This window comes from Podarcis tiliguerta (genome assembly GCF_965153285.1).
Source record: "Podarcis tiliguerta genome assembly, chromosome: 3".
Lineage (NCBI taxonomy): Eukaryota > Metazoa > Chordata > Lepidosauria > Squamata > Lacertidae > Podarcis > Podarcis tiliguerta.
The window spans coordinates 48011630-48039317 of NC_139536.1; the positions used below are offsets into that span (position 1 = coordinate 48011630).

At 41.6% G+C, this 27688-nt stretch overlaps 1 protein-coding gene across 1 annotated transcript in view; it reads left to right on the forward strand.

Annotated features, from left to right (window-relative positions):
- Positions 1–27472, forward strand: part of THBS2 (thrombospondin 2) — a 47719-nt gene extending 20247 nt beyond the window's left edge. Inside the window, exons 10-22 of the mRNA XM_083434045.1 lie at positions 44–217; positions 943–1070; positions 1210–1362; positions 3503–3721; positions 5012–5119; positions 5621–5780; positions 7943–8061; positions 10512–10746; positions 13979–14206; positions 15202–15473; positions 16387–16484; positions 22518–22657; positions 23907–27472. Of these exons, the coding sequence (XP_083290171.1) occupies positions 44–217; positions 943–1070; positions 1210–1362; positions 3503–3721; positions 5012–5119; positions 5621–5780; positions 7943–8061; positions 10512–10746; positions 13979–14206; positions 15202–15473; positions 16387–16484; positions 22518–22657; positions 23907–23914 (2042 nt within the window). The 3' untranslated portion in view covers positions 23915–27472. The remainder of the gene's footprint in view (positions 1–43; positions 218–942; positions 1071–1209; positions 1363–3502; positions 3722–5011; positions 5120–5620; positions 5781–7942; positions 8062–10511; positions 10747–13978; positions 14207–15201; positions 15474–16386; positions 16485–22517; positions 22658–23906) is intronic.
- The last annotated feature ends 216 nt before the right edge of the window (positions 27473–27688 follow it).

The following is a 27688-nucleotide window of genomic DNA, read 5'->3' on the forward strand; positions in this document are numbered from 1 at the left end:
TGTTTGCCCATGCTAATTTTTCCTGTTGTCTGTCCTACTCCAGTCAATGGTCGATGGAGCCCTTGGTCTCCTTGGTCTGCATGCACTGTTACCTGTGGTGGAGGGATTCGGGAAAGATCTCGTCTCTGCAACAGCCCAGAGCCTCAGTATGGTGGAAAGGCATGTATGGGAGATGTCATACAGCACGATATGTGCAACAAACAGGATTGTCCAATAGGTGAGTGTGGAATGTGCTGGATAGTGTTTTAAACAAAGATACCCAAGTATACTTCATGCCTCACATGGGATCTGGTACTCCAAACCATTCTGCTAGACCAGCCTAAGATTTTTGGAGCAGCAACTGCACAGTGCACATAGGATTTGTATGCAGCAGACTTTGGGCTGGGTTCAACTAATGGGTCCTACCTGTGGAAGCTCACACAAGGACTTGCCAGCACAATGGGGCTTTCTCCCCACTCCTGATTGGCTAGGGAACTGTGTGTCAGAAGAACGCCAAGAACAGTGCATGGGGGAAGGAGAGGAGAGATTGCTCCTCTAGCACAAGCCTGACAGAACAATTTCCTTAATGCTATATTGAATTCCTCCTCTGAGATTCAGTCACTGCCATCTCCAGTTAGAAGGATCTTGGCTGAGGGTGCTAAGAAAGGCACCTGCCTGAAACTGGAGAGTAGCTTGCAGTCTGGAGTAGACATTTTGAGCTAGGCAGTTTCAGACATACTCCATCCTTACTGCTGTGCCTTCGTATACAACTTGTCCTTTTGGCATCGTCTATCTGGGACTGGCATAAAATATATTTGTAGTAAATTTTAACACAGTTGCTTCGAAGTGGGTGGGGAGATTTAATATAGAAATGATGTAAAGCTGTTTTTCTTCCTCTGTATTCAGATAAGGAGATTGGCTTAGTACTGACACAATTAATGCTCTTTCCCTTTGCTTTGGCAGATGGATGTTTGTCAAACCCTTGCTTTCCCGGAGCAGAATGCAACAGCTTCCCGGATGGTTCTTGGTCCTGTGGTGCATGTCCTGCTGGTTACCTTGGAAACGGAACAGTCTGTGAAGACCTTGATGAGGTAGACGCAGTTTTGGTTCATACAGAAATGCCGCTTTGACCCCACCCAATGGAAACACTTAGCCAACTTTGTTGGAGGTTCCTCAGTGATATAACTCAATACTTCTTTCTGGTTGTGTGTGTGTCTTTGTTTTTTGCAGTGTGCAGTAGTGCCAGATGTTTGCTTTAAGTTAAATCAGAACCACCGTTGTGTAAACACCAATCCTGGATTCCATTGCTTGCCATGCCCTCCTCGCTACAAAGGAAGTCAGCCTTATGGGGTGGGCCTAGAGGCTGCCAAGAAAGAAAAACAAGTAAGTGCTGTTGAAAGAAGGCCAATAACAGGATGGAAAATGTGATACATCTGCTATAAACGTATGGCACAAAGAGGGTGATGAAGCATCAGTCCTGAAGACTTCATTGTCCTGGAGCATCTCTAAATGAGCAAGAGTGCAGCTTGCATGTTTATAATGTACCCTTTACAGTGGCACCTCGGGTTACATACGCTTCAGGTTACATACGCTTCAGGTTACAGACTCCATTAACCCAGAAATATTGCTTCAGGTTAAGAACTTTGCTTCAGGATGAGAACAGAAATTGTGCTTCGGTGGCGTGGCAGCAGCAGGAGGCCCCATTAGCAAAAGTGGTGCTTCAGGTTAAGAGCAGTTTCAGGTTAAGTACGGACCTCTGGAACAAATTAAGTACTTAACCCGAGGTACCAGTGTAGATTGGAAACCTGACATTCAAAACCACTCCAAACTTTTTAATAAATTGATCTCAAAAGTCATTTCTTTATATTAAAAAGAAAAGAAAAGATTAGAGCCAATTGAAAAGGGCCAAGAAGGTGTAACAGTGCATAAGAGGAGAGGGATTAATTCTTCATGTACCACAGGATGTAATGATGGCTGCTAACTTGGACTACTTTAAAATGGGCTTAGAGAAATCTATGGAAATGCTACTAGTTGTGATAGCTATACATTATCCCCAGGAACAAAGGCAATATGCCTTTCCGACTGAACACAAAAGGGGAGAGTGCTCTCATGCTCATGTTCTGTTTCTGGGCTTCTCATGCTCATCTTGTGAGAACAAAATGCTGATCCAGAAAGCCTGTTAGCCACAGGTTCTTCACTAACATATTCTTAATGCATTGCACTTGAGAACCAACACAATTAATATCAGGGATTGTTTGACACACTCTGTATGAAATAGGTCGCTTTGGGGAGATCTTTATTCAGTGAACACGAGAAAATGCAACTAAATTAGATTTGATAAAAAGACATTCCCCACCCTCATTTTAAAATAGTTTCACTGGGTTTTACTCAGTCCCTTCATAGTTCTCCGTGTTCTGGCTGACACGGTTTGTGAAGTCTAAATGTGAAACATCCGTTAATGTTAAACTACTCTAGCAAAGCTGTCAATCAAAACAATAGCAATACAGAAGTACCAGTCAGGACTTGTGGAAAAGAAATCACAGTCCATTAGGCTGTCTCTCTATGTAAAAACAAAAACAAAAACCCAAAGGCAGCTAAATAGCTGGTTTGGTGCTACATCCTGAAACTGCTGCAAAGGAAATGGGTGGGGTTGATTTACGTTAGTTAATGACATCCAGAATCAGCAGATGTAAGAGAATTTTGTGAAGTAATGTAAAATTCTGCTTAAGGCGACTCTTTAGTTAAATAAAGCATTATTCATAATTACTGCATTGACAAACGTGTGCAGCTAATTAGCTCAGTCAGCAAGGAAATGTTCCTTGAGGCTCTGCCCAGGATTTTAATAAAAGGTTGTTAAATCTGGGCCCAGCTAAAGGATGTGTGGCTCAAAGCTCAACAATATTATGGGAAACTAAAACTGCTGTTTATCTACTCTTCTAAATAATCAGATATTTTGGATGCTTCATGTGTCATTTGAGGGTAGTATGTTGCCTGCTTGACTATCTGTACTGAAAATGTTTAAGATGAGGCATTTGAAAAACAGACATTTTTGGCCAACTTAGTTGAATTCAAATTTGCCTTTGAATGGTTTTTCCAGCACCATGTGGAACTAAGTAGGTCTTGCCATCCAAAGCATCTCTTCTCTTGTGTTGTTAGCACATTTCTCACCCACAGATACTGTTGTGGTCCCAGCCATTCCAGGCAGGTTTTCCTGGTCCTGTTCCTAAAGTCACCTGTACTGCAGAAAGCATCCTGCGAATTCTTTTCAAGTATTGTAACTTGCTACGATGAGGATGACATCAAAGCAAATATATAATAAACAAGCTCATGTCCCTGTAGCTCATAATACATTTATTTAGAGAAAATAAAATGGGATACCTTGCATCAAAGCCTCACTGTCTCCTCCTCCAATTTAGCTGGGGTCTGGTGCTGCTGTTAACTTAGCTTAATTTAGCCCCAGACCTGCAGTACCCTTATGCCCCTACAGAAGCATGGTCTGAGTGATTATGATTTGCTTTTTCAGGTATGTGAACCTGCCAATCCTTGCAAAGACAAGACACACAACTGTCACAGGTCAGCCGAGTGCATCTACCTTGGGCATTTCAGTGACCCCATGTACAAGTGTGAATGTAGGACAGGCTATGCTGGTGATGGATTCATTTGTGGCGAAGATTCTGACCTGGATGGATGGCCCAATCATAACTTGGTCTGTGCTGCCAATGCAACTTATCACTGCATAAAAGTAAGTAAGAAGTCATGGAAACACATAAATGTCTCAATGAAGGGCAGTTAATGAAGGGCAAGTCTAGTGATAGCCTCCAATGACCATCATTTTCTGAATGATTTGTTAGGCCACTGTTGAAATGAATATTTTTCCAAGGTTGGTAGGTCTCTCAGTTAGAGAATCTGTTCATTTTGGGCTCCTAGTCTACAAAAATTATATTCCTCTTATGATCCATCAAAAAGATATGACTGGATAGACATGTCAGAATCAGGGTCATTCTACTGAAATAATTGAATGCAGAATCTATTATTATTATTATTATTATTATTATTAATATACTGCCCAATACCCGGAGGTCTCAGGGCATCTCATTGCTTCATGCAAGGGCTGTGCTTCTGTCACCTTGGTACACCATCCTTTCATCACAAAGTATGGGTTAGTCAGGTTACTGATAACATACCCTCTCAACAAGTTAACCAAATAAACCAGTGAAAAGCAGATGAGTAAGTGCTGAAGGCAACCTTTATCAAACCGTCAAAAACAATACAGCACCAAAGTATATCACACCCCAACAGCAAGTGAATTGAAACAAACCAGAATTTTGTGCCTTACTTTAAACTGCGAGAAATGCTTGTAACTTGAAGCTGAATGTGACTTTATAAGACTGGGGGATGGATCTAGGAATGGATTTCTCTTTTCCTGCTTTTCCATGAACAGGGAGGGAGTATTAAATGTTCCTTGAGCATACAATTGAGATGTCAAATTCTTTCAGCCCTGGCTAATGTCTGCTCATTTGTTAATGTGACCAGCTCAGCATATAAGGTTCTTTCTTTCTTTCTTTTTGGTTCCTGTCACCAGGACGTACTTCATTTGATTCAAGTAGAATCAAGAACTGCTTTCATTAAAAGACAAAAAAGCAAAACTCAAACATGCGGAATTCATTTAGGGGAGGTTCTTCCCAAAAGCCAAACCCATTATTTTTGTAGTACATATGTTGATTTAATAAAGGTTAAATGCTTTCCTTTAAAGCAATCTAGCAAAAATATAAGGTGGTAACCATCATCGGATATCATTCCACTTTAGCAATATAATCCAACACAAACCAAAGGCTGCCTAAAAGTGTGTGAAAATTAATTGGATACATATGCATGTTGACTTTAGAAAAGACTTCAAAATTCCCATTTTGAATTCGCCCAGTGCCGTATTTTGGTCTCCGGAGGGGCATACAAACATTTAGTCAGAGTTTGGCATGATTATCAATTTGTGAAATAGAAGCATGTGCCAATCTGGGGTTGTCTGTTTTTATAGGATAACTGTCCTCTTCTGCCTAATTCTGGACAAGAAGACTTTGATAAAGATGGAAAGGGAGACGCCTGTGACGAGGATGATGATAACGATGGTGTTGAGGATGATAAAGTAAGCTTGTTTTCATTAACCCATCTTCTCCTTTCAGAAGAAATAAATATGGACACCATTAAGAAGTTGTTGGTATATTTGCTGCATTCTCATTTCTCTACGTCTGTTGTCAGATATCAGAATTTAAACTGTACCATTTGGGATACCACTATTGCTTACAGATGTCGCTGATCATTACATGTTCCACATTTCAGACCAACAGAAATTCTCAAAGAATGGTGCACTCTATGGGATTTTTACAGCTGTTTGGTTGGCTTGTCGTATTCATATGGGGAAAGGTTGAAAGACATTGACTCTAGCAGAGTGTGTGAGAGAGTGATAGTCTCACATATGCCTCATTTGATGCTAATTTACTATTATTAGCAGTATTTACATGAAACCCTTGGGAACCCCAGTAGGTGTCTGCTATTTGATTTACAGAAAGGGGAAAGGTTGATTGGAAATATAATGGTCTCTGAGCTATGCTTACACCTCTTTTCTTTAATTTTTTTCCTTTTTTAGGACAACTGCCCCCTTATTTTTAATCCTCGTCAATTTGATTATGACAAGGATGAAGTTGGTGACCGCTGCGATAATTGCCCCTATGTGCACAATCCTGCTCAGATTGACACCGATAATAATGGAGAGGGTGATGCATGTGCAGTGGATATTGATGGCGATGGTAAATTCTTATTCATTCTCATATATTTTGTTTCTGTTCAACGTGGGAGAAACTGGTTCAAAATAAGCTATTGCCCTCACCCTTGTGAACAACTCTATCAAATCAATCCATGCATTGAAGGCAAAGGATAGGGTTGCCTCATTTGCAAAAAGGAGGACGCTATGATGACTCTCATTTTAAACACCCCTCCTATATGTAGGTTATAAAAGCTGTGATATATTGCTGAGGGGGGCAGGAGAAGAGAAGAGGAAAGCAAGCATTTTCAACCACCAGTTATGTCTATGAAGGATTTCTTAATTAAACGAAATCTTAGTGGTGTACCTAAAACTTATGGTTTGGTGGGGTTTACTGGGCAAATAATTTCATGGTAAAGTTTTTGCCATTTCTTCAAACCAGTTCTGGAACAGAATGGACTATTTGCATAGTCTCTCTGACAAGTCTTTAATGAACGGGAGAGGTACTCTTTAAGAACCCACGTCCCATTTTTAAGAATATAACATTCACTTGATATAATAATTTCAGAAGTAATGAAAATTATGGCCCAGCAATACCCATATTCTTTCTAATTATTTATGCTGTCAAATATGCTCACATGAAGAGCCACACTTGAACTGCCAGCCAAATCAAATGTCTTCACCCAATCTGTTTGCCAAAACGCCTTGGGAGAAAAAAGGAAATTTCTTTTGGATGCTAGAATAATAAGGTTCCCAAGTTACATTTTTGGCTCGGGAAGGAGGAAAAAACCAACAGTGACATTTCAGGTTATTAAACTGGCAAACCTGACCTGAACAGTAGCCCAGTACTGAAAAAACCTACCAACCTAAATATCTTTGGTGTTTTTGGAATGCCTCTAGGCTTGTGGTTTTTGGCATGACTTGGAAGCAGAAGCTTCAGTGTCCTTAGAGGGACATTGCTGCTGCATTTCCTGGCAGATGAATCCCAGTTTTCAGCACTGGAGAAAAAACCCCTGTTAAGCCTCAGATTTGATTCAATAAATGTGTAAAGTGTTGGATGTGTGTATCAGTAGATATCTAAAACCCTTGAAGGTTTTCCATAGTATGGAGTTTCCATTAACACTCGTGGCTATTTATTTAGACATATCTAAATATCCAAGGCAGCTTACAATCAAAATATATATCATTGCAAAAATAAAATAAAATAAATAAACCAGTATTCCTGGAAAGGGTTTTGTTCTCATCTCCTGCAAATATTGTAAGAATCAGCAAAAAACTTTTATTACTAAAAAATAAATGAAATCTGAAATCTAAAACAAAACTGCATAAACCTCAGGTCAGCTCAGGGGATACATTTCATAGTAAATTTTATAGTATTGATTTAGGACATTTGTTGACCGCCTAATCAACAGATTGCTCTGGACTGTTTACACAGAGTTCAAACAATAAAAATATACTAGGGGACTGCACAAACCACAAGATTTGGATCAGACCTCATTTTGCTGCTTCAGAAAACTGTTTGCCTTGGTCCAAGTTGTTTCATAAGCTGCCCATCAGAGTACTGCTCTCTCCCATTCAGTATTGGATAAAATCTGAAAAGTTGGGCTGCCCTATCTTGAAAGGTCTGGATGAATCAACTACCTTCAATTGAGAATGGAAGCTGATAGGTCATCAATTGATTTGTCACAAAACAGGGTGGTTTTGTTCTTACCTTCTCACCGTCACCAGAAAATGTGTCAGGCAAAGCTTTTATGTGACCAAGAGTTGGGTAGAGAGGGGTCACCACAGAGCTGAATTAGGGAAAGATCCACTCTAAAAGTATTTCACCAACCATGGGACCAGCTAGTACAACCCTACAGACTTTATAGTATTTGTAGCCTTGTATAAAAGGGGTTGTAATTTAGGGAAGGCACAGCAAGACAATCGCACCCCAGTTAACAAGCAAAGGACAAAGCAGAAGTTCTATCAGTTCAAGATATAATGTGTGCCACCTAGCATGGAGAGACCAGGCTTAAATACAAAAGCTCACTGGGTGACCATGGTCCCGTCATTGTCTCTTGGACACACTTAGTTTCCAGTGAGAATAAAATGGGGAAAATCCTCATTCATGGTTGTGTTAGTTTCTTGGAAACCAGTGCATGTTGCTTGATGCAAGTGGAATCTGAACATAACGCTTTTGTTTGAATTGCTTTTTTCCCATCCTGGCAGATGTTTTCAATGAACGCGATAACTGCCCATATGTCTACAACACAGACCAGAGAGATACAGATGGAGACGGAGTTGGTGATCACTGCGATAACTGCCCACTGGTGCACAATCCTGATCAGGTAAGTAGCACATACATGGGGGGACTGAATAGATGTGAAGAACCTCTGCCTTCACCCTTGTAGAGGTACCACTACACTGTACTGTGTGCTATTAAGACAGGCTGCCTTTTGCCTGCTTGCAAGGCTTGTTGTTCCTTTCTCCCCTTTTCAAGATCTAAATCCATACCTAGTTGGATTTAGGGGTAAAGAAGGTTTTTGTTATTGCAGAGATACTCAGTGTTCCAATTATTTGCTTTTTGGGGTAGATTGTTTCAAGATGCAGGGAAGCAAGAATAAAGGAGAGCTTTTGTTCATGAATAGTCTTCCATCCCTCTTCCTAACAGGGAGTCTTCTAGTTTGAGTGCAGTTTCATACATACATGCATCCAGCAACAACACCGTGACTTGTATGTGACTTGTATGTGTGACATCATACATCCAACACCACATGTGGAGATTCCACTCCCAGCCTGCACTATCTTCAATGGAGGCAGCTCACACATTCAGTTCCAAGTCATCCACCACCAGAATCCTATGCATGTCAACTCAGAAAATCTGACTCTCAGTTTCACCCCAGGAACATCTCCTGCTATTTTCTCAATTAAAGGTAAAAAAAAAAAAAGCTAAAGGACCCCTGGACGGTTAAGTCCAGTCAAACTTGACTATGGGGTATGGTGCTCATCTCGCTTCAGGCTGAGGGAGCCAGCATTTGTCCACAGACAGCTTTCAGGGTCATGTGACCAGCATGACTAAACCACTTCTGGTGCAATGGAACACTGCGACGGAAACCAGAGCACACAGAAACGCCATTTACCTTCCCGCCACAGTGGTGCCTATTTATCTGCTTGAAGTGGTGTGCTTTCGAAGTGCTAGGTTGTCAGGAACTCAGACAGAACAACGGGAGCTCACCCTGCCACGGGGATTCAAACTGTCAACCTTCTAATCAGCAAGCCCAAGAGGTTCAGTGGTTTAGACCACAGTGTCACCCGTTTCCCTTTCTCAATTAAGCCCCAATATATACAAGAGATTGCCTCTTTCTGATTGTCACTAGTTTCTCGCCAGGTTGGTTCTGATGAAGGAGAAGGTGGGGAGCACATGAGATTTATGTGTGAAACAAACTGTGTGCCTATGGGAGAGATTATGTATATGTATGTGCTTTTTTATTTGGCCCACCAGGCACTTTAAAATGGGTAACACAACTCCCAGACCACAATGGGCTTTCCAGCTCTGCATTTTAGAAATGCTACGTTCTAGACTTACTTGTAATTCTATTCGGGAAGTGGGAGGGGAAACCACCCAGTTTACGTAGAATTAATATGGTTCTGTTCAGTCACAGGGCACATGTTTATATTAAAGGCAAATGTTGGTGGCAAGCTGCATGGTTTGAGGTAAATTGAATGCCCAGGTTATTTTAAAAAAGAAAGAGCGCAGCTTTTCAAGTTTTCAAAGCTCTGACACAACAGCTTTGCCTTTGATTTGGATGAATGGTCTGGAATTTCTAATTGCGCAAAGTTATTGCCGTTGGCTTCTCGGGGCATATATATACATAAAAACCCTGAAAGCAGCTGAGGTCAATAGCAGTCACTCATAACATAAGAATGCTGCCTAGGCAAGAGAAGTTTCTCACGAGAGCAGCGCCACTTTTCTCATCTGCAAAATCTTACAAAGGGGCCTAAGGCTAGAACTGAGATCTGTTGAGGACGTCAAAGGTCTTCCTGTGTGTTGGCACCAATTTCATTCATTAAAATGCCTGCATTGCATTTTCATCTTGCACTCTTCTTAACAGATACTTTGGGGGCAGATGCCAAATGCTTACAGTATGAAAACAGATGCAAAAAAGAGAGAAAAGACCACGATTCTGGAAGAATTAATGTTATGTTGGAAAAATTGTATGAGTTAAAGATCAGTTAGAAAACATCTCGTCAAGCATACCGCCACCTACCCTGATAATCCACTTCTTCAGCTTAGCCAGCCTCTGTTCTATGCAAGAAATCACGTAGAAACCATGCTTTCCAAACTTCCGATAAATGACACATTTCCTCCTTCCATTAAAATTGGAGGGATGCTACGGGCTTGCATTTGTTTGCTTTTAGGGCTATAGGTGGGATATAAATTTGTTGTTTAGTAGTGTCCGACTCTTTGTGACCCCATGGACCAGAGCACGCCAGGCTCTCCTGTCTTCCACTGCTTCCTGCAGTGGGATATAAATACAACAGATAAATAAAAGTAAGTAAGTAATTAAGGGTATCGGCTTAAGAGTCAGTAGATTTAAATGAGGAATCTGAAATAAGAATCTATTTTGCAAGTTTGGGATATCTCAGTATGTTTATAGAATATTACTTTTCAGATTGCCTTCGTTATACATTAACATTTCTGAAGGGAACCATTAACAGTGTGATCATGTGGTTCCCCCGCCTTTTTTTGGTTCACTGTTGCAAAAATTCAAATCTTGTTTCCTGTCCCCACCTTTAGACTGATGTGGACAATGACCTGGTTGGTGATCAGTGTGACAACAATCAAGACATAGATGAAGATGGCCACCAGAATAACAAAGACAATTGTCCATACATTTCCAATGCCAATCAGGCTGACCATGACAAAGATGGTAAAGGGGATGCTTGCGATTCTGATGATGACAACGATGGCATCCCAGATGACCGGGACAACTGCCGACTCACATACAACCCTGACCAGAAGGATTCCGATGGTAAGACTATGGGCACTTTAAAGACATATACTGTGGCATATCCTTTTGTGGACTACAGTCACCTTCAGGCATACGATGGTGTGTCCCAGGGATGGAGAATCTATTCCCCTCCAGATGATGCTAGACTACAAATCACATCATCTCTACCATGCTGGCTGAGGTGATGGGAATTGGAAGCTGACAACATCTAGAGGGCCAGAAGCCCACCTTCCCTGCTGCAGTCCATGAAAGCTTATGCCATAGTAGATTTGTTAGTACCATAGACTTAGGGGTTTCTTGAGTGAAGACTAAAGATGGTCCTCTCAATCCAAGCTGAGCCCAGCAGTAGATGGTGTGGTGCCCTTGATCTCTCTCCAGCTGAATCGTTGCTGCGTACTGGGACTGAAAGCAGGACAGGGGAGGTGGCAGCGAGGTTGGCCTAGTGAAAACGTGTCAGCAGAAATGCCAGGTTGGCTCAGCCAGTGTATTTGCATCTCCATCTTGTATCTCCATCTTGGTTTGCAGCAGTGACTCATCCACAGGGAGTGGTCAGCAGATAGCATCTGCTACCGGCTCAGCATATGTGTTGGAAAGCTGATCAAAGTTTGACTTGTTTCTATCACAGATGAGTCTGTCCAGGTGTGTTTGCACCCAGCTGCTGGCATGCCTGTAGTGTTGCATCCAGTTCTGAAAGTATTCCTAGGTCTGGAGAATTCACAGGTGGTCTCCTTTTAATGGTGTACTTCTTTTAAGCGCAATGGCATTAGCAAGTTGATTTTGTAGGTGATCAAGCAGGAAGGCCACGACTGCTTTGTGATGCTCAGAGCATCCCTTTGTAGTAGAATCTGACAATACTGTACTGTAATGAAAAACATTCGTACAGGTTGTTTATGAGACATCTTCATAAAATATTCTTTGAGAAGCTAAGAAAGAAAACTGGGATTAATAACTTCTGCAAAGAATTATAGCTTGAACAGAGTACTGAAGTGAGATGACTAATAAAAGTAGCATTATTATTATTATAGTAGTAGTAGTAGTAGTAGTTGTTGTTGTTGTTGTTGTTGTTGTTATTACTATTATTAGCCACCCATGTGATTGGGTTGCATCAGCCACTCTGGGCGGCTCCCAATGAAATATTAAAAACACAATAAAACAAGAACCATTAAAAACGTCCCTGAACAGGGCTGCCTTCAGATGTCTTCTAAAAGTCAAATAGTTATGCAATAATATGTTTAGCATCCCTTAGCTCATCAAAGGTACACCCAAACACATCCTTTTGCTGAAATCTTTATGAGGGTTTTCTGCCTGGAATAATCTTACTAAATAGTTTTAATATATTTGAAAGTAGTGCTTTGAAAATGAGTGAGCCAATCCATAAGCCAGCTGCCTCAAGGTCATCCAGTGACCTCATAGCTGAGTGGAGAATTTGAATCTGGCTCTTCCTGCTCCTTAGCAGACAGTACACAACACTGGCTCTCGGGTTAATACCACAGCAGATCCTGCCCACTTACGTAGTCTGCCCAGTTACGTCTCTAATCACACAGAGCAGGAGGAGTTTAGATTTCTCACCGGTTAGCTGTTCTGTGACGGATACCCCACAGTGTCATTTGAATGTAGGGTCAAGAAATAAGGCAGAATTTTACTGTGTCCTCTTTCACAGCCATCTTTCACAGAGCAGACCTCCAAGGAGCCTGTGGTCATGGCTGGTGGGGCAGATGCTTTCTAAACTTTTTGATGAAAAAACAGCCTTGTCAGCAATCAGCACCACAGGGAACTTAAGAAACATATGTGGTGAAAAATTAAAACCTCATTTGGACAAAGAAATTGCTTCTTTGATGTTGGCAAGAGAATAAAACTGGGAACATACACTTTCCCCCTTAAGTGTAAAGATAAACACGTTCAGGAGCATACAGCTGGTCAGAATTTGGAGTTCAACTTGGCAACCAGCCAGCCAGTCAGTCCGTGGAATGTGGAGCCATTTTCTCACAGAGATGAACTACAAAAAGCATCTGAGATGCTTGACTCTGTATTTTTTTTAAAAAAAACTTTTTTGGCAGTTCCATAACAAAGTCTGTCCTTGAGGATTAGAATAGAAGATTGGAGTAGAGAGACAGTGTTCTAATGAAACATGCCTGCGAAACATGTGGTATGAGTCTCTACTGATAAGAGAAATGAATGCAGACAACAATACGTGAATCTGCATAAACATAATTGGCTGAGATTCTCATCATCCCCCCCCCCAAGTTTAGTGTCCTCATGATTGGAGAGAAACACAGGAATTGTATTTCCTTATCAAAGAAAAAAGTTTGGGGAAAATGTGTGTGTGTAGGACTTGTGGGACAGGATTTGCATGTTGTCTGTGAACACAGAAAACATATTTGTGACATTTCAGTTTTGTTGTTTTGACATTTATTTGAATGTCTACTGTTCCTCAACCCAAATAACTCTTTAACCCAAACCAATATAAATATTACATTCTAGGACACACAGCTTGCAAAGTATTTACCACATTGCCAACATCAGGGCTTCCTTATAACAGATCTGGTGGTTGCAGTCGCTGTTCACTTGAATGGCTCTGCCTTAAATACTACATTAATCACTCAAGATTTCATTGTAGCCACATTCCAAGTTTTAGGGGGGGAAATGATTATTTATCCCATAGCTTATCACTGCTCTCCCTCCCTCCCTCTCTCACACAGTCTCTCATAAATAAAGAGTAGCCAAGAGCTGTTTTAATATGATTTACTGTAATGCCTTCTTCACTCATTTGCTACAGATGTGACAAAAGTACATGGTCACAGTCTTAAGTATTCATGACAGAACAATGCTGAAGGCATCTGATTACATGGAGATAATATGGAGTTTTAAAATTCCAAAGCTCCTTTTTAATATTGTGGTTCTCCTGGCTTGTTAGGTTATATGAGAGTCATTTGTTTTTGTCAGCAACTGATTTCCCAGATGGCCTTGGCCCATCCCCAGATTTGCACAGTCCTGTCTGCACTGCAGATCCCATCTTGCACGGAAGGTTGGAGTAGTCACCCACCAAGGTCCCTTGCAACTCACCCACTGCGCTATCCATTCCATTCTCCTGGAATGGAAGATGGTAGCTCTTCTTCCCTTAAATTTGATTCTGTTGTCTAGAGAAGGTGGCATGGTTGCTTCCTTCCTTCCTGTCGAACATGGCTTCTTCCTACAGAAAGAGAGATGTGTGAATATAACGTGAAAACCATTCAATGTTTTGTGTGCATTTTAGGTGATGGCCGAGGTGACATCTGCAAAGATGACTTTGACAATGACAAAGTCCCAGATATTTTTGATGTTTGTCCTGAAAATGATGCCATTAGTGAAACTGATTTCAGAAAGTTCCAGATGGTCCCATTGGATCCTAAAGGAACAGCTCAGATTGACCCAAATTGGGTTATTCGACATCAGGGCAAAGAACTCGTACAGACGGCTAACTCAGATCCTGGCATAGCTGTAGGTGAGTATGATTCAAATTAATCAATTGATTAATTGATGATATGAACAGACTTACACCAAGAGGACAGAGTTTAGTGTTTCACAAGGGCGTCCATAAACTCAGTAGCTTTTTGGACTTTGTTTTCTTGAAACAGATCCCCATGACATATTATAAACTGCTTTTGAAACACATCTGCCTTGTGTGATGTTGGGGCTGTAGGTTAAACACTGCAAATTCAGAACCTGACAGAATGCATGAAATTAGCCACACGGTTCTCCAAATTGTGCACAACTATTAGCTAGAAATTAGATTGTCCGAGCTGCTGATCAGAAGAAGCTGAAATATTTGAGGCAGTTTATATGTTCAGTTTAAGAATCTCTTTCTAAACTTAACATTCTGAAATGGATTTGGAAAAGTTGGAAGCACAGATAACTTCTGAGGAATGTTTGGCAATAATAAAAAGCTGCCTAATAACAAGTCAGCATTCATAGATGATTTACATTGAGATATATATATATATATATATATATATATATATATATATCTGGATGGAATGTATTAATCTTTCTGCATCATTCTGTGGGACACAACCCATAATATTGCTCTTGCATGTGGTATACAAGCATTTCAAAAGCATTCTGTAATTGTCACTTTTTTCTTTTTAAATATTTTGAAGTTTTGTTTTTCATGGCTGTAGAACTGAACTGAAAAATGTGAAGGCCCTTCCTATATCAAGGTCCATGTGTGCATCAATAAATATGCTGATTTAAAAATGATTTCATTATAAAGCAAGTATGAAGTAACAGAAAGGGTAGTGATTGATGAAGCCTAGAAACCAAAGAACTGATAATATGACTGGAGAAAGAAGGGGTGAACCAAATCAAATAGCATCATAATAGAAAGTAATGGCAAGTGCCTGAGACTAAATGGATAATCTAGCTTCTTTCTGCCTAAATTCTCAACAAGCTGCAATCCCTTTAGGGAACTGAACACCTACATTTTCTACCCTCCTCCAGGTTATGATGAGTTCAGTTCTGTTGACTTCAGTGGTACGTTCTATGTCAACACAGACCGGGATGATGACTATGCTGGGTTTGTCTTTGGCTACCAGTCCAGCAGTCGCTTCTATGTCCTGATGTGGAAACAAATTTCTCAGACATATTGGGAGGACAAGCCCACCAGAGCTTATGGTTACTCAGGGGTATCACTTAAAGTAGTGAACTCTACAACTGGCACTGGCGAACATTTGAGAAATGCCCTTTGGCATACAGGAAACACACCTGGACAGGTAAGAGGTATATGAGTCACATTCAGCTAAGTGTTCTTCAAATTGTCCCCTTCTCATATAACATCATGACATAGCATTGGAAACCATTGTTTTGGTCCTATCTTTCATTATAATGATCAATCAATGGCCAAGTTTTTATCTCATTCTATTTCTTTTTAATTGGATATTGTCTTGGAAACTTTTGGCCGGGATTAAACTGCCCCACCCAAGAAGCCTCCACCTCCAGGTTTGACTTCAATAGTGACCCTGTGTCCAATTATTTTCTCCCGTATTAGTGAATTGTTGTCCCTTGCTCTTTGCAGGAGAAAGTACATTTTGGTACCTTGGATCACGAACGCCTTGCAAGTCTAATGTTTTGGGTCCCAAACACCGCAAACCTGGAAATGAGTGTTCCGGTTTACGAACGTTTTTTGGAACCCAAACGTCCCGGGTGGCTTCCACGGCTTCTTATTGGCTGCAGGAGTTTCCTGCAGCCAATCGGAAGCTGTGCTTTGGTTTCCGAACGTTTTGGAAGCTGAACGGACTTCCGGAATGGATTCCGTTCGACTTCTGAGGTAACACTGTACTGCGCTTGGGAATACTTTTGCCAAATGGGTTTTTTACATCCAACCCTGAGCAGCCCAGGGATCCCTTTGTGTAGAAAGACGGTGCACCCTTTACAGCTACCCAAAATATGCAACACACCCTCTGCTCCCTGTCTAATCACAACAGCATTTAGCTGGGAAAGGTGCAGAATGAACATCTCATATTAACTGACGAAACTGGAGGGGGGGGCATAGAAACTATGGCAGTGCATTTAAAATGTGGGTTGTGGTTTCTATCTAAAAGACAGAGTTTATAGGAATTGGATTTGCCCCACTTGTTAATGCAAATCACTCACTGAAGTGTTGTTGTTTTTTAACTTCTTCCACAGGTGCGCACCTTGTGGCACGACCCCAAGAATATCGGCTGGAAAGATTACACCGCTTACAGGTGGCATTTGGTCCACAGGCCTAAGACGGGATTAATAAAGTATGACATTTCTTGTAATACACTGTATTGCTTTTCCATCTGATCATAAATGAGGTTTTATTTAGTGGTTTGTAACCAAATTCCAGCACTGTCACTTCATTTATGGCAGACTTTCGGCACTGGAAGATTTGGGAGTGTTCTCCAGCTTTCCGCGCCATCAGATGTGTTCAATTTCCTTCGAATGGCTCATATAAACACAGCCATTATTAGATAAAAAAATGATACCTCTAAATTTTTGGACTGTTTTTCTGTACTAATCTGAATTTTGGGGGGGAAAAGAAAAATGTCAAAACAAAGCTAAAATGAAGATTGGAAGAACTGATTTCCCCCTTCTTAGAACTAAAGGGAATTGAGATTAAGGCAACTCTAAATATTTTCTAGACTTGTGATGTTAGCTCTGATTTGTCCATCTGAAGCCAGTCTTAGCTTAAATGCAGACATGCAGCCATTTATTCACACAAATTATTTCAGTGAAATACCCCCATTCTCACATGTTTTTTCCATGATAAAATGCCTGCAGTGTCAGGACTCCCATGCAAATGTGACATTGTGTGAGAATGGTGCAGGCAATATGCCTATTCAGTAAATAAAACAGACGTTCTTGTCATTGGTAAACTCAGTCGCATGGGTCCTTTAGGCAAATTCAAGTTTTTAAGAAATAGTATATAGTTTGGGCCTTTGTGGTTTACAATATAAAAGCAGAAAAATATATAACATAGTAACAAACAACCGCTATAGCACCCCCTAGAGAGCCCTTGAGAGCCAGTGTGGTGTAGTGGTTAAGAGCGGTAGTCTCGTAATCTGGGGAACCGGGTTCGCGTCTCCACTCCTCCACCTGCAGCTGCTGGGTGACCTTGGGCCAGTCACACTTCTTTGAAGTCTCTCAGCCCCACTCACCTCACAGAGTGTTTGTTGTGGGGGAGGAAGGGAAAGGAGAATGTTAGCTGCTTTGAAACTCCTTAGTGATAAAGTGGGGATATCAAATCCAAACTCTTCTTCTTATTCTATATACCCCGTTCTGTGCCCAATAAGCACATTTGCCCGGCAGCGCTGTAGCCCATAGATTGCAGCAAAATACTGGGCAAATCTCTCTGCAATGGTCTCATCATAGGAAAAAGCTGCCCCATGAGCTCTTGCTGCAGAGAGGAGGAGAAGCCTATATAAGGCTGCTTCCCCTGGAGCACAGAGCCACTTTTCTTTGAGAGCTTCCTGCCCGCACACCCTCGTGTTAGAGCCTTCACTGAGCAATTTTGGGTCGCTGGTTATCAGAGCTGGAAATGAATTCCTCCCACCCTTCTCAACCTGATTGTCACTTGGTTGGATTTCCCCCCTCCTTTCCCTCAGTGAAATTATGGCTTCCTTGTTAGGTGGAACAACTTTGTTTGAGTGGGGAAATGGCATTGGTCAGGATCAACATAGTATATGGGGGGGGGGCATAAGGGGCCTGTGGGGAGGATTGACCGCAGCAAACCTAATCGTGGGTTTGGTATCTGCCTGGTTGGAATCTGCATCCTGGTCCCCCAGTGAGAACTTGCTTGCTTGACTTGCACCATGGCAAGGTTTAACCCTGGCCAACTCCCATGGTACAGGTTTGGAGAGATCCAAACCCAGTGGATCCATTCCATCAACATGGGGCATGTGGAATGATGAAGGGATCATGGGACCCAATGCCAAGCCAACCCTTTGCCCTGCCTGCTGTTGTCAATTAAAGATTTGGCCTGATTTTATCCCATTGCCATTGTATAGTCCTCTTGTTTTGCCGCTGTCATGGGTCACATAATGTGCCCGCCTGGGCAACCACATAAAATATAATTATGGCTCTGGTTAAATATCTTGGCACCTTAAAAGAACCTGTAGGGCACATATGAGTGGCTGTTAGCTATTGCGGTCTGCGGTTGAAGATGGGAACCTAGTTAGATTGGTCTAGCCCAATATAGCTGTTGTCGTTCTGGATGAATATGTAGCCATACAGCACACCAGCCTGCTTCCTGGATTTAGCTATATTGTTTGAGGACATAAGAGAAGATTTCTCAACTGGTTGTAAGATATAACTTATTGGGCATATAACCGCATAAGGATACAGCAGAAACTCAACTTCTTCAGGTTATAGCTGGATCATCATTCACACACAGCCAGATGCAAGGCCCCCATCTGTTCTTGGCACTGCTGAACAGTTGCTTATCCAGAACCTTTAAACTTGTAACATTTGTTAATTCAAGTAGGTTTTTGCACTCTAATTTGACTCTTAAGAATAATTGAGCATTTTTCAGAAGTCAGATGCACACCAGATGCGTTCTGATGTGCATCCAATCTCCATGAGTCACACAGCACCCAGAATACACAAGTATGGACAACCAGTTCCCAGGAAAATTTGTCATCCCTATGACCTTTTGGAGTCAGTGAAACTTAAGTTAATCATGGCTGACTTTTAATGTGGCTCAAGAATGGTAGCATTCTCTGGGTTGATGTTAAAGTCTGTCGTGGTGTAACCATTCTCTGGCAGGAATATATATATATATATATATATATATATATATATATATGCAGGTTTTGGTGTCCTCGGGTGTCTTCCCGTGTAAAAGTTGGGGTGTCTAGGCGACGTTTCGACGAGGTCTCACTCGTCATCTTCAGGCTGGTGCTTTCGGCTTCTTGTTACTGGAACAGAGCAGGATCTCAGTGTTTGAGTTCCTATAAATACTGTTGAGGAGGTGTGGTGTATAGCCTCCAATGTTCTGGGCAGAGAGGAGGTTCCCAGGCTAGTGTGCCTTTTCTTCTTTTGTTCCTTAATTACTTGAGGGATATCTTGAGTGATTTCTTGAGTGATTTCCTGAATCCCACTTAGGTGGGTCATTAGGTGTGGATTAGTTGCTAAAGCCTTCGTGTCTTGAACTCTTGAACTTTGTGAAGAGTTTTTCTGAGAAGATGGCTGTACTGCACTTGGTTGTGCTCTGGCTTGGCTTCGTGTATAGGGGCGAGCTGTGGTTTTGTGGCCTGTGCCAGCCAGATCTGTGTAGGGATTGCAGGGGGGTGCAGCATCCGGAGGTGCCACCCTGGTTTGGCTACTGGATGGTGTCTGTAATTTATCTGTGGAGAGGGTCTGGGTTTGGGTCTGGTGTGGTTGATTGGTGATGGCGTTCTGTGTGCCTCTGGATCTGGTGTCAGATTTTGTGGGGAGGGCTAATTTCCAGATGTCTGGCAAGCGGGATGTGTCGTCACGCTTGTTCATGTTGTGAGGGTGTTTCTCTATCTCGATGGCTTCCATGATTATTCTCTTGTGGTGATGTTCCATGTTAAAGAGCAATTTGGAATCTGCAAAATTAATTTCGTGTCCTGTTTCTTTCATGTGTTGGAAAAGAGAGGAAGTTTTTTCTTCTTTTTTGACGGCATTCTTGTGTTCTGCGATCCGTGCATTTATTCGTCTGTTTGTTTGTCCAATGTACGTGGCTGGGCAGACTTTGCAGGGTATTTCATAGACCCCTTGGTTTTCCAACTGAATTTTATCCTTGGGGTTTCTGAGGATATTGGCTATTCTGAGGATAAGTGCCCATTAATGAAGCCTTGACAGCCATTCAAAACAAATACAATCCCCCCGAATACATCTTGGACCTGACCAACCACTGCCTAACCAACACGTACTTCATCCACAATGGACAAAGATACAAACAGATAGAAGGAGCACCTATGGGATCACCCCTCTCACCGGTCATCGCTAACCTGTACATGGAACACTTTGAAACCAATGCTTTAGACAAGTCAGAACACAAACCCAAACTTTGGCTCAGATATGTTGACGACACCTTTGTAATTTGGCCACACGGGAAGGAAAAACTGGATAGCTTCCTCACACATCTCAACAGCCTACACCCCAAAATACAATTCACTATGGAAATAGAAGCCAACAACCAACTTCCCTTCCTTGACGTCCTAATCTACAAAAAACCTGATGGCTCCCTAGGACACACTATCTACCGGAAAAAAACACACACCAACCGCTACTTACATGCACAATCACACCACCACCCTGCACAAATAAACTCCGTAGCCAAGACTCTCATCTCCAGAACCAAACGCCTGGCTGACGAAGACCACTTGACAACTGAGTTACAGAATCTCTCAAATGTGTTAATTGCCAATGGATACCAGCAAAACAGGGTTACGAAGCTAATCCAAAAAGAAACACCCCCCAAAAACCAAGACACAGAAGAAAACAATGGCATAGCCCTCCTTCCTTATATCAAGGGCACTACAGATAAAATTAGCAAAATCCTCCATAAACACAATATCAAAACAGCCTTTTGCACCAACCAAAAAATAGCCAATATCCTCAGAAACCCCAAGGATAAAATTCAGTTGGAAAACCAAGGGGTCTATGAAATACCCTGCAAAGTCTGCCCAGCCACGTACATTGGACAAACAAACAGACGAATAAATGCACGGATCGCAGAACACAAGAATGCCGTCAAAAAAGAAGAAAAAACTTCCTCTCTTTTCCAACACATGAAAGAAACAGGACACGAAATTAATTTTGCAGATTCCAAATTGCTCTTTAACATGGAACATCACCACAAGAGAATAATCATGGAAGCCATCGAGATAGAGAAACACCCTCACAACATGAACAAGCGTGACGACACATCCCGCTTGCCAGACATCTGGAAATTAGCCCTCCCCACAAAATCTGACACCAGATCCAGAGGCACACAGAACGCCATCACCAATCAACCACACCAGACCCAAACCCAGACCCTCTCCACAGATAAATTACAGACACCATCCAGTAGCCAAACCAGGGTGGCACCTCCGGATGCTGCACCCCCCTGCAATCCCTACACAGATCTGGCTGGCACAGGCCACAAAACCACAGCTCGCCCCTATACACGAAGCCAAGCCAGAGCACAACCAAGTGCAGTACAGCCATCTTCTCAGAAAAACTCTTCACAAAGTTCAAGAGTTCAAGACACGAAGGCTTTAGCAACTAATCCACACCTAATGACCCACCTAAGTGGGATTCAGGAAATCACTCAAGAAATCACTCAAGATATCCCTCAAGTAATTAAGGAACAAAAGAAGAAAAGGCACACTAGCCTGGGAACCTCCTCTCTGCCCAGAACATTGGAGGCTATACACCACACCTCCTCAACAGTATTTATAGGAACTCAAACACTGAGATCCTGCTCTGTTCCAGTAACAAGAAGCCGAAAGCACCAGCCTGAAGATGACGAGTGAGACCTCGTCGAAACGTCGCCTAGACACCCCAACTTTTACACGGGAAGACACCCGAGGACACCAAAACCTGCATTCCTGTACCCGTGAAAATCTACGAAAGCAAATATATATATATATATATATATTTCTGTGAGTTTCTCTCACATTCAATTAGCCCTTCTTTGACAGCTATATTTTCCCATGCTCTCACATCTAGAAAGCAGTGCCACAAACAAATCCTAATAATTATGTTCTCAACAAAACCTAGGGCTTTGAAATAGAACACATATACCACTTATTTCATTGCATAGGCCCAACCATTAACTGTCTGAGGTTAGTGGGAATGTTTCTTTCTGAAAACAGGCTAATGTATTATGGAATATTTAGCAATTTCAGCTGAAATGCACAATAACATCAGCTGTCAGAGATCACACAGTGCACAATGTGACCTCAAGACTATGGAGTTGTTTCTTCAACTTGTGTGCATGACAACAACAACAACAACAACAACAACAATGTTGGAAGCCACTCTGAGCAGCTTCCAACAGAATATGCATCTTACCCCTCCTCAGAATAGATTCACTTCATTGGACTTGGCTGGCCTAAATAAGAACTGGGAAATCTTTTTCAGATGTGTCCATAAAACTACTTCTGTGAGGAGTGTTTGAGCAGACTGTGTGTTAGATAGGTAGAAGTTGTATACTCTAGAAACCTGGGTGTGAATCTGATGTCACTTTGTTTTTCTTATTAGAGCTTTTACTGCCACTAGAAATAAAGTGTATCGTTTCAAGAACGGTGTCTAATCTAGACTTTGTTCCCCTTTCAAAGGGTTTTAGTGTACGAAGGAAAGCAGGTGATGGCAGACTCTGGACCAATCTATGACAAAACCTATGCTGGTGGGCGATTAGGTCTTTTTGTCTTTTCACAAGAGATGGTTTACTTCTCTGACCTCAAGTATGAATGCAAAGGTAAGTTAATGCATCCATCATCATAATGGCAATAACTACTTTAGTGTTTGCAGGGGGGTTGCAGACTTTTTCAATGCCATGGACCCGATCCAGCAGGGTCTTATGTTTTTATGGCTCATTCAAACTTGCAGGTCATCCGATTTTGCAGTATCAAGTGTTGGCCATGTATTTGTGAAGCAACCTTCTGAGTGCCTTTGATTCCTTTTATTAAACAATCTTTTAGATATGTATCTACATTATGAATGAAAATGGATTCAGTGGGACAGCTTTCTTAATAGCAAATGTGTATAGCAATTAATAGCAATTGTGTGTATCCAGCTTGAGGCTAGAGCAAGCATAATCAGTGCTCCCCCTCAAAAAAAAATATGTTTAGGGGTACTATCATTTTCCTACTCATATTGAAATACTGCCCCTCAATGAGGCCAAACTTAGATTTACAAAATGTTTAGGGGTATGCATACCCCTGCGTCCCCCCCGAAAAAGCATTGAGCATAATTAATTGTCATAATCAGAGCCAGATTCCATGCATTAGGCAACCTGACTTGCATGTGCCACTCCTCATATGTGAGGTTCCCCCCCCCCCAAGCAAATATGACCTATGACATAAGGCTAAGCATTTTCCCTGACCATCATTAACTTAGGCATCCTCAACCTTTTCAGACCCAGGACCCACCTTTAACCCAAATATGCATTTGGGGACCAATTTCTGAATCGTTTACCATATATTTGCATGGTGGTGGTGCTCTTGTTATCACCTTGGGTCCGTCAGCAACCCAAGACCAGAGAATCAACCATATAATCTGTAGCTAGCAGTATGGTCCGAAGGACTGGAGTTACACAAGTGGCAAGAGACAATGTAGTGGTGAGAGTAGAGTCTCAGACTTGGGAGACCCGGGTTCAAATTTCAGTACAGTCATTAATTTGGGTGACCCTGGGGCAAGTCACTATCTCTTAGCTCAACTTACATCACAGTATTGTTGTCAGAATAACGAGACAATGCTGTGCAGGCCGCTCTGCATTCCTTGACAGAAGGGCAAGATGCAAATGGGAGAAGTAACAGCCCATTGGAACCCATTGGTTTTTACCTGATTTTTACTGTGCATATTTATCGCATTGTAATAGTTTGCTTTTCGAAAGATGGGATAAAAGCTTTAAATGTCCAAACACAAGTAACTCCCCCCCCCCATGTTTACTGCAATGCAATCCGAATGTGGGAATTGTACTTAGCAATTGCTTCTTTCTGTTGCAGATGTCTGAGGTGAAGCTGCTGTAAAACCAGCAAAGTACTGTAGATGCCGTTCAACTAGACACCTCTGTTCATCCTGGTACTCCAAATCCCTCACTTATTTTTCAACTCTGGCATGTTCCCCAGACCTTGTGCCTCCCTGCAGCCAGGAGAGATCCCTCCGATTCTACACCCCAGTGCCTTCTAAGAGCTTGGACTGACAGGGCCTGAATGTGACCATCAAACCCACCACGGAAGCAAAAACTGATTGACGTATAGAGTGAAAACTTGGCAGACACATTTATTCAGTCATTTGTTTAGGGTTGTTGTTGTTGTTTTTAAAATGACGTTTACATATAAAGTGTAAAAGTGTAATTACTTAATGTATTTATATGGATATAGATATGGAAGAATGTGAGGGGGGTATTATTACATCAAGAGGGAGGATGTGGTTGTAAGAAAGACCACTTCTTCAGGCCACATTACTTGCTCAGATCAGGGCTGGGCCTTGGTGACACAAAATCTGGGAGATATAGTTCATCAAAACTGAGAAGGACCAAACCCTAAATATCCTACTCATTTAAGAAGCCATGGAAAACCAAGGCAACGGCCACCCAAGAAGATGGCTCCACAAACTTCAAATGTTACTAATCTTCTAACAGCTTTTTAGGTAAGCCACATGCTTGAAGTTTAAAATAATGCTTCTCTTCTAATGACAAATACTAGCACGTGAGCAGGCTGCAGAGAGAACGACGACAGCTTAACATCCAATGGGGCTCTTTAGATCTTGTATCCGTTTTAAAGAAGTGAATTTGGAATTATTCTCCTGGGGGCATACAAATTAAAATGCCAGTTATTTCAGGGTTGTTCTTTCAAAGTATGTGGATATCAGGGAATCTTGACACCTCATGAGCAGGAGCTGGCAGGCATCTAGTATCCTACTCACATATAATTTTGTGGGGAGTGGAGCAGGGAAGCTGCATCAACAACCCAACATTATTAAATGTTTATTTTGCATGTCTCCAAAGTAATACTTCTAGTGGAAGTGCTGCAGCTCAGAGGTAAAGCATGTGTGTTACATGCAAAAGATCCCAGGTTCATGCCCCAGAATCTTGGGGTAGGACATCTGAGTCACTGGTGAGCAACCTGCCAGTGTAGACAATACGGATGTAGATGGACCAATGGTCTGATTTTGTACGAGGCATCTTCATATGCTACACTCTGGAGGAAACTGGCATTATATGAAGCTCAGCATCCTATACTCTGGAGCTGTTCTTGTGACTTTAGGACTGCCCTGTAATAAATTGGGGAGGGGGGTTGCGAATGTCAGCCAAAGCTTGTGGATGCTCCTTTTTATAAAATGGGTTCAACTACTTGATGACCCCTTTCCCATATGAATTCACCCTTTGCCTCAAAGACACACTCAGTATATCATTGTATACCATGCAGTGTACTATGAAAGGTTGTATGGGGGGATTCCTGGTGCTTGGCCATTGCGTTTAGAGACATTTTATCCATGAGTGCGCATTGGGAGCCATGCTAGTAGTCACAGTCAGAGCAGACATTCTGAAATTAATAGACGGGCACGACGAATTCATTGTAGTGGGTCTACTCTGAGTAAAACTTGGTTGCTTATAACCCAGGGGGTGGGAAAGTAGAAAATGTGGCTGTCATGTAAAGCGTATAATCAGCCCTTTGAATTTTGTCTAGGGAGATAAGCAGTGGTGAGAACTTAAATGTGCACTAGTTGACCTGATGAACAGCAGCGTGCTTAAGGTGTCCCATGAAAATGGTTCCTGGCCAGGTGAAATCTTTTTCCTGACGCTGTCGCAGCAAGCACTTTGAAACCCCAAACTTTGATCCGGGTTTCTGATAAGGTGGCAATGCTACCATTAACAAAATCTGGTAACATATTACGGTTCCAGTTATAAGGACGTCGGTGCTATTTATTTATTGCGATGCGCAGCTATGTTCTCCAGTAATTTATTTGAAAGCATGCCATAGAGCACATTAGCCATGGAAGAACTCACAGAAGAGATGACTACATAATGCCTTTAATGGTCCAACCGGTGAATATATGTTATATATGTAATTATACGTCACAATAATCTTAAATTGCCAAATAATTAAGTAGCCCTCAAGACCTTCTAAGTGGAACCTTGATATTTACTATTGCCCACCATTTTTGTATTATTATTTTTTACGTATGTCTGCTGTATATAGGACTTTTAAAGAAAAGAATGCTGAAGGTATGTCAGCCTTTATCCTAACCAGATACAACAGTTATTCCATTATACAATAGTATGCACATATTTAACACTCTTTTTTGTTATTTTAAACTGAATGAACTTTGCCCATGAGGTAAACTTGCTGGTGTGGTTTTGTTTGTGGATGAGCGTTACTAAGAGAAGAGAACAATGGCCTTGTTGCGGAGTCCTCTGTGCACTCTGCTGCATGCGTCTCTCTGGATTGCATGCGCAGCTGTGTAAAAGAATCTAGAAACCTGCCAATCCGCTGTTGGGCTGGAGTCAGGAGGGGGCAGAATCCATTCTCTGTCACAAACAGCTGCCATGTGGGAATCCACATTAAGATATGTATTAAAGCCCTGGCTGCTTGGTGAGGCTGGGGAATTGCGTGGAAGCTTTTGCAGCCAGCCAGGGATATGCATGTGGATGTCTCAAGAAGGACTGTGGCAAAAGAATTCAGCCACAGGTGAGTACTTCCAGTCACACAATTGTCAAAGCATCTTCATGGATGCAAAAGGATGCAATTCAAGCTCAGGGCTGTCCCTACCGCTGCATCAGAATGAATGCGACAGCTTCTGTAGCTGAGGCTTCTACATTAGCATCTCAGCTGCTGCATTCACAGCCAGGTTTGGGCTTGGGATAACAATCTCCTGCCTTGTTTGAGAATACAGTGAGCAAATGTCAGCTGTTTTCAAACCAATTTCTGAATAGATTTTGATGTTATATACCTTTATCAAGAATCCAGTGCTTCTGGCTTTACTGCACATTCTTAGTTTTGCCATATTAACAACCTTTTTAAAAGGCCTCTTAATGAGAGTTTTTTTTTTAAAAAAAAAGCTTGTTCAGAGTGTGTGTTTTTTTGCAATTCATATTTTTAGTATTTCTAAAAGTGTAGCCCCAAGTCCCAGAGAGAAGTGAGGGAAATTTCATTCATGTAATAATGCTTATTGTATCCTTCAAATAAAAAGAAGACATCAGCGATGGGACTAAGATGTTAATATTTCGATTGTACCATATTTGCCTATACTATGTAAATTATTTATGACTGTTTCCTTTTTCCTTTGTATGTGTGAATGTGTGTGTGTGTGTGTGTGTGAGAGAGAGAGAGAGAGAGAGAGAGAGAGTGTGTGTTAGAGAGAGATGGTGGGGAGGGGAGAAAGAATATATGTGGATAAGCACAAGATGCCAACAAGACTTAACATTCTGTTTTGCCAAAGACTGTAAATAACTATTTATTTGTTTGCACGGATAGAATTTCACCATTTAATGTCCCTCAGTTATTCAAATCTTCATTTTTATACATTTTAATAATAGACAATAAACTGTAAAAAGGTTTTATTCAAAGTGTTCTCTTTACTTTTATATAGCTTAATATATATACCACAACCAACCAAACCCAAGAAACCCCTCTTTTGGAATTCATTGTTGAAACCAAACACATGATCTTAAGCAGCCAGAATTGGTAGCAATGGAATTCAGTTTGATCCTATTATATATCCAGTGAGGATGGACCAATGTCACAATTATCCTCCCGTGGAACCCCAGTCATTTGGAAGCAAC